This window comes from Cryptomeria japonica, chromosome 6, assembly GCF_030272615.1.
Source record: "Cryptomeria japonica chromosome 6, Sugi_1.0, whole genome shotgun sequence".
In the NCBI taxonomy this organism is placed as follows: domain Eukaryota; kingdom Viridiplantae; phylum Streptophyta; class Pinopsida; order Cupressales; family Cupressaceae; genus Cryptomeria; species Cryptomeria japonica.
Genome location: NC_081410.1, coordinates 584,306,461 through 584,314,805, shown reverse-complemented (window position 1 = coordinate 584,314,805; position 8,345 = coordinate 584,306,461). Strand labels below are relative to the sequence as shown.

Genomic DNA, 8,345 nt, shown 5'->3' with positions numbered 1-8,345 from the left:
GATTTACAATGACAACAAGAATGTTTGAACTGATGAGTAGCATCTACAAATGCCAAAATGCAGTTTCGGCTAACCGCAAAGTGATTGTCTTCCACTATTCTGACAAACTGCTTTGTCAAATACCAGAGTACCAATCTAAGAATAGTGCACGTGAAACTATGCACCAACGCTCATACAGTCTTTTCCACACTTGCATCTATATCCAAAATGCTCAAATGAATCGGTCTTATATATCTGCACCACATGATTAGGTCACAAATATGTTGGCTTCAAAATATTTGCAAAACATAAAACATGTAACAATAAGTCGGCTCAATCCGATTACAAATCCATATGCAAACCTAAACAAATTGATAATATGCTTCACACATGTCGTCTTGACCACCTTGAACTCAAAATCAATCACTGAAATCATCCCAAAGATTTTGCATAACACGCTATACCAAAATAACCCTGTTCTTCCTGAAATATCAGATATCGGATCTTCTATCTTGCACGAGAATCAATATCAAAGGCTAGGATTGCGAATCAAGCTATCTCGAACATTTAATCACCTAACTCTTCCACCACAACCAAAAATATGCAACCAAAATTGAGTTCTGCTCAATGTACTCATATTCTTTCACGTATTGTATTTCACCTTCCAAACTTAAGCAAAATGGATATCAAACTGTCGGTAGAACAATTCAGCATATACCGGATGTGATATCTGATTTGAGTTGCCATCAGTGACAACCCCAAAACATTCCTCATGCACTAATCTCTACCGGTACAATTTCTCTTGCCAACAGTGTCGCCTCTCATAACCACAATTTTTTCCTTGAGTAGGTTATGGATTAGTTGGGTTTCTCACCCTCTTTTATGGGAACTAGGAGCTAATGCACCTCTTAGATGTATATGCCCTTATTTTTCTATATATACAACACTCTTCTCTCACCTTCACTAGTTTAGTGATAGCTTAGAGAGGAATCCAATGATAGGTAGGGTGGAAAAAAATGCACAGACCTTGAAAGAAAAGATATAGCAATGAATAGGATTACAAGCCCTACTATGACCTATAAATAATAAAGCAATCATAAAGTACAAATATAAAACCCTAAAAAAAGTGAAAATATAACTTTAAGGTCAAACCTTAGGGAGTGTAAGAGTTGACAAGTTTACCAAAAATGTAAAGAAATGAGTCAATTTACGTAAACAGCCTAGGCTAATTAAACAAATGCGGCCAAACAAGGAATATATTAATCTAGATTAATAAAAGCAATTGATAAAATGAAATCCTAAATTTAGAAATTAAATACAATGGATTAGGGTTCTTAGCTCTCAAAACAATGATAAAAAAATGTTGATGTTGTGCATAATTGATTTATCAATGTTTATAAATCAATTCTTGTTGTGCCTAATAACTCAATGATGAACGGATAGTACCAAACCGGTACTGAGAGGGGGGGGGGTGAATCAGTACAGACAAAAACACAATCCTTAAACCAATTTGTCAGCAGACACTGCACTTTGACAAACAAACAGTAACACCGGTCTTAAACAAAGTACAACCGGCAAAACCCAAAATAACTGAGACAAGCATAAACCGGTTGACACTTATCTTTTCATACAATCTAATACTTCATTTCCATTTCACCCTAGTGCATGAACAGGTAATCTATCATCAAAAACATATGAACAGCTAGATCAACATGATTTACCGTCAGCCATAAGACACTGAACCATCACATGAAAACATCACACATGACACAGATTTTTCACGTGGAAACCCAACTGGGAAAAAACCACGGTGGGGATGAATACCCACAAGCTGTTCTGAACTCTTTAGAAGTTCACTCTGTTAGGAGCCTTGTTCGGTTAAAGACTGATACAATAGGTTCTATTAGGAACCGATCCTGTTAGGGATCACCCGATTAAAGGATGGCTAGAATACCCAGTTAAGGGTTAAACCCGGTTAAAGGTTACCTTGTTAGAGGATTTCAAGAACTCAATGGTTTTGAGTCACCCTGTTAAAGGATTTACAGTAAGCCGGTTAAAGCTACCCCGTTAAGGGATTTCTCAATTGTTGAAGTGGTTAGAGATCAACAGGTATTACAATGACCTGGTAACAGCACTCAATGCCAATGCAGATCCACTTTAGCTCCTCTTCACCTTCTACACTTTCACTCTACAGGTATCACTTCTCTCCTCTAGTCTGGCAAGAATCACGTATCACTTCACTTGGATACACACACGCAACTTTTGCCAACAACCTCAGAAGAAGACACACCATCGACCTTATAGGAAACAGACAAGTCGGTAGCATAAACCCTAAACCCTAAACCTATTAGGTTAAGCAATTCAAACGGTTCAATCCTGACTATTGAGCACATTGCATTAAATGCAACAGCCTTGAACCGATCTCAAGACGTTCTCATCATTCATTTTCCACCGCTTTCATGGCGGCTGATAACCCATCACGCGTTTTCACCGTTTACAGACTTCGCACATTCCCGAGGTAGATAGGAACAATCTTCTTCATGCAAGATCCTTCACGCGCACAAGGTTGACATGGCAACACGATCTATTCTTCGTTACAAAGCTAACTCATCACACAAAGTCATCGGTTGAGTCACACAAGCTTGAAGCACTTCAACCGGAAACCCTGAAGTTGAGACTACCAACCGGTAGTCATACAAAGCTTCCATGTACCCGTTCTCATATCAACTTGCCAGTTCACCTTGAACAAACATACCGCTTCACTTTGGCACATATATTGGTTCACAATGTTATACCAGTTCTCAAATATACCGATTCTTGGCAACATACTGATTCTCTCTTCTTCATATTAACATCAATGACAACATACAATGTCATTATGTCCTCATACCGGTTCATGACTTCATTATGTCCTCGTACCGGTTCATGACCTCATACTGGTTCACATAATGCCAACAATGCCGACTAGCTCAAAACTAGAAGAAACTCATAATCCTCCAAAAGTTGAACTTAGAGTCCACAAAAATGCTTTAGTGCATTAAAACTATCTCATGACTTGTGGAATTAAATGGCAAGCTATGTACTTTTGTCACCCACTTTGCCTCTACTACATGTTGATATGTAAAGAATTATATTTAGAAATACCTTAGGGAAGTTGCTTGAATGTGATGGTCAAGCTCTCCTCCATCAACTCACTTTTGACCTTGGACTACTTATCAAAGACAAAAAAAAAATTCAATTGTGTAACACCTTAATTTGATGCCTTTTAGTGATCCAATCAAAATGTTCCTATGCTAAATGCTCCTTATACTATGGATGATCTATAATGATTCTTGTATTCTCACTGGAGTGTTTTAAGTGCACAAATGAATACACTCAAATACCAAAGACATAACAAATCGTCACACGAACTTGCACAAGTTGACTCCCAACTAGTAGAAAAATATGGGATTCAACAAATTACACTTTAAAAATGTGATTTTTGGTGTCAATCTTGAGCACTCTTATTAACCTAGGATGGGGAATGCAAGGTCTTGAGATTAAGAATGAGTCAAATGTAACTACAATGCGGCTAGGGTAAGATTAAGTATATGCAAGTAGGTAAAGGTGAGTGTAATCGGGTCAAATGAGGAACAGACACAAGGACACGTGTGCCACTTGACTTTTAATTACACTAAGACATTCCACCAAAATGGGCCTTAAACAAATTGCGAATAGGCATGGGTATGCAAATTTCATCATTACAATTTGATTAGTAATTATTAATTTGATTAATAAATGGTGACTATTTTATGTTGAAGTGCTTTTGGGAGCACATTCATGCCATTACAATTCACCCATTGTTGCCATTGTAGTTACACCTCTTGACCTAATAGGGTCCACTACTTCAATAATAAAGGATACTAATAGCACCTCACATAAACATTCACAATGACCATAACCATCCACATGAGAATGTCATAACATTCATGTTGAGTATATAAGTGTTTCTGAATTCAATTATGTTTTTTTTTTTGCATTAATGGTTTGGATCACACTCAATCCATTAAGATGAGTAAAGAACAATGACCCAAAATGTCAACGGGAAAAAAAAAACTTACACAATTGCATTCAAAGGTACTTATATACTCAACATGAATGTTCTTTCCTCATCCTAATGATAGATCACTAAGTGTGATCCAAAATATTGATGCAAAAAACTTTTACAATTTGATTAGTATATGGTTGTCAAATTTGCATTGAAGAATTTTTGTACGCACGTTCACACCATTACAATCCACCTTATTATGGCTCTTGATGCAATATGATCCACTTGTTTGTTAATTAATTAGGTCAGTAGCACATCATGTAATCTAATGTAAAAATGTCATATCATTCATGTTGAGTATACAAGTGCATTAAATTTAACTATGTAAATTATTTGTATGACTGTTTGAAAAAATAAATAGCATGATCTGAAATGTTGATGCAAAAACATACAGAATTGATATTCATTTTCATTAAAAAAACTCATTACAATAAACATACATTCATAAATTCACACATTATTTTTTTCTATAATCAAACATTAACTAATAACACAATATCAACAAGATCAAATAATCAACATAAGAAAATGTTTGTTATATCTGTAAAGTTGTAAAAAAAACCAAATAACCGTCCCACATGAATGGTACTGCAATAGCCAGCCAGTCAAATAATCTTCCTGATAAGAAATGTCATGAAAGTGGAGTACCTAAGCAAACATCTCTTACACATGATTAAAAAAAACATCTATTTGCTGAACGTTCACAGATAACTTCACACTCAATTGAATTAATTAGATGGTCATTATATAGATCTAAAAATTTACAAGCATACCTCGATTGGCAGTAGTTGGGTCATTCCACGTGTTCTCTGGAATTGGTGCTCTCAGGAAAAACAGGATCAGGATAGCAACTATTTCACGTGCCCATTAGCCAATACCAGGTGTTGAGGTGGTTACTCAAAGTCTCACGGGTTTAACAAATAAAAAAAATCAAATGCTAAAATCTGAAAACCTCTTTATCTTTGAGCTTTTTGATACATCAGCAATGGCAGTTTTATATACAGTCCACAGGGCAGCGGATTCAGGGTGCCTTTCTATGATCTGGGCAACAAACTTGGCCTCGGTCATCGCCAATACCGTACCGATTCGCGTCGGCTTAACCTCCCCCGCTCCATTCATTGCTGTCATATTTTGCAGAACCAAAAACCTGGGCCTCATTACCTTGTCCAAACTCATTAGAAACATCCGTGGATGCTTTGTCACAAAATCTACAGAGAGTCCCATGTTATTGAACATAAAGTCCATCTTTTTCTTAATGTTTTCCTCCGATATGCTGAGGATTGAAGGGTTAACCCTAACTAATTCCCAGGCTTCTTCAGGCGAAAGACCGCAAAGCTGAAGAGTGTCTATCTTGGCCTCTGACACTTGGCTGCGTCTGTTGGCGACGATGCTCACAACGTATTTGAACATTTTGCTTTCCTTGTGAATGTCAATCTTGCGAATGAGATCAAGTTGCCCAGGCGTCAGAGAGCTGCGCATCAAAGCCCAAGGATTATACAGCAAAAACTTGACGAACTCTATTCCACGAAAACCGAAACCCTCCCACAAGGCAACCGAGGGTTTCAAGACTTTCTGCAAGCTCATTCGAAGAATATCGGGGTTTCTCATAATTGCTCTGACCAGAAAATCGTTGGTCGGGAATACAGTCTTGAGAAATTCAAGGTTGGAGCGGAGGGTCTCCAGCTTAGAGGTCAAGATCCTCGGAGACTTGGTTACAATTTTGGGTATATTTTCCCTCTCCGCGCCCAAATCTTTTAGCACTTGAATCTTGGGTTCCAGCACTCTTTCCACACTTGTCAACATAAGCGAAGGCTGCAATCTGATTATGTTTGCAATTTGACCTTGGGTGCAGCCGTGTCTGTTGAGCATGTCCGCGAGCTGTTCGACCTTATCCAGGATTTTGAGTCGCCCCAATAAGGGCTCCCTTTTCAACATTTTTACGGTGTCGGCTGAAGATATGTTAAATCTGGTGGTAACGAAGTGCGCGAAGAGATTTTTTGAAGGGGCATTGCTGTTGCTAACATTATTCTCTGCAAGAACTGAGGAATTATAGCGAAAATGGGTTAATGTTTTCAGAAACAGACTGCGGTGCAGGGACATGGAGCAGAATAGTTTGGAGCTCATGTTTCAACGCTACACAGACCTGTCTGGGGTTTACACGCTATACAGGTAAACTAGTGAAGCAGGTGCAAGGGAGGAAGGGAGAGAGACACAGAGCTAGGGTGTCCACTCTACACAGGCAAACAGAGGGCGATCTAGGGTTTCCACGCTACACTTGTAAACAAATATATGTATATAATATATGCTGAGAGGTATTTCTTTTGAGATGGTGTCTTCGGAGGATATGTATGAAAGAAATGGAAAATAAAATTACTCTGTCTAACCCCCACGCTTCGGTTTCTCCACCTACCCCCTTCCCTTTTCCTCCACCCCCTCCTTCCCTCTCTGTTGACCCAGCTCCCTCTTCTCGTAGTTCATGCTCGGACCCAGCTCGGGACTCTTCCACCTCGAATCTGTCACTAGCAGAGAGTGCAGAAGCCGCTACCCTCCACTTTCTTAACCGTGAGGCATCCATGGACCAGGCTCGTGGGAACCTCGATAGATCTTCGACTCCTCCAGAGGATCCAGGTCACCTCACCGTTGAGATTGCAGCAGAAACGGTGGTCCACCACGTTCACTCTCCCCAGGCGTCTATCAACTTGGCAGAAACGGGTGTCTCGCAGTCTTCGATTCTTCCCCTCCACTCTTGTCCACTGCAGCATTTTGTCAAGATCCCTGAGAGCGTAGTAGATATCACTGTGGAGATTGGAGATGCAGCCACACCTCTGGGTTCGTCCACCGCCATAGCTCAACCTGCAATTCACCAACGGCTCCTCAGCAATGGCTCTCCTCGGTGAACTCCTGGTACGCTGTCCTCTTCCTCGGTTATCCAATCTCGTGCCTTCTGCTTTAATTGCTCTGCCATCTCCTGTTTTTGTGGTTGCGTAGCTTGCAAACTTTTCCAACCTCGAGCCACTCCCTCTCTGTCCCATCACCCGGTTGAGGCACGTGAGGTTAGTCTTTCATGCCCATGTGTCCAGCCGCACCCAGCTCTTCCTACGGAGGAGGTGGACACATCCTCCGTGGCTCATCTTCCTCCACGTAAACCTTGCCCGACCATTCCCCTTGTTGTGAACTCATCCCATTCCTTGCAGTCTTGTCCTAATGTCTTTTCGGCCCCCCCACCCCCTGCCTTGGATCTCGGCACTCTTCCTAGGTCAGCTCCTATCCTTAACCCCATTAGTAATTGGGAGTCCAAACTTGTTGTGAACCTCTCTCCCGCCCCCATTGATCCTCTCGCTTTTAACTTCCTCAAGCGAGGTCTTAACTTTGCCTTGACTCCCCGCAACATTCCGCACATCGACTTCCTCATCGAGATCGAAAATGCGGTGCGTACCCTTCCCCTTGATATTGCTGAAGAGGTTAGACAAGATTGTGTTGTAGCGCTCCGTTATGCTAAACCTCCTAAATTCAACATCCCTAAAGCTGAGCTGTTGGCCTTTAATAATCTAATGCATAATAATGACCTTATCATCTCAAGAGCTGACAAAGGTAATGCCACGGTCATTATGAGCAAACCAGATTACTTGGCCAAAATGGAAATCCTCCTCTCGGATTCCAGTAGTTACAAAATTTTGTCTCGTAACCCATGCCCGAAGATTTTGAAGGCAGTTAGATCTGCTATTTCCAACTCCTCATTGGATGATTCTACCAAACTTCGTCTTCTTCCGTCTAAGGAAGTGACCCCTCGTATATATGGGGTCCCAAAAATTCACAAAGCCAACATTCCTCTGAGACCCATTGTCGATACCATTGGGTCTCCGACTTACAAGTTAGCCGCTTTTCTTGCCAAATTAATCTCTCCGCTTGTTGGTAACTCCAACTCCTTCATCAAAGATTCCAACCAATTTGTCCAGTTTATCAAGGACACCAAGTTGGACCCTCAAGACACTCTTGTGAGCTTCGATGTGGTGTCCCTCTTCACCAAGGTCCCTATTCTAGACTCTATAGAGATTGTCAAGCTTAAGGTCAATGAGGAAATCGCCTCTTTGATGGAACTTTGCTTAAGGTCAACCTTCTTCGCCTTCCAAGGCGTTATCTATGAACAGGTTGACGGAGTAGCCATGGGCTCCCCTCTCTCGCCGGTCATTGCCAACATATTCATGGAACATTTTGAAGAGGTGGCCTTACATTCTTTCCCCCTCAAGCCAAAATGGTGGAAACGATATATGGATGACAC

At 40.6% G+C, this 8,345-nt stretch overlaps 1 protein-coding gene across 1 annotated transcript; it reads right to left on the bottom strand.

The window, feature by feature from the left end:
- Positions 1-4,789: 4,789 nt before the first annotated feature.
- LOC131035639 (uncharacterized) lies at positions 4,790-6,372 on the bottom strand. Its single transcript, XM_057967361.2, has one exon. It carries the CDS (start codon positions 6,188-6,190, stop codon positions 4,997-4,999), a length of 1,194 nt encoding a protein of 397 aa, XP_057823344.2. The 5' UTR covers positions 6,191-6,372; the 3' UTR covers positions 4,790-4,996.
- Positions 6,373-8,345: the final 1,973 nt, after the last annotated feature.

Excerpts from the sequence above, each read along its gene's own strand:
- LOC131035639 (XM_057967361.2), bottom strand. The coding sequence starts at position 6,190 with ATGAGCTCCAAACTATTCTGCTCCATGTCCCTGCACCGCAGTCTGTTT.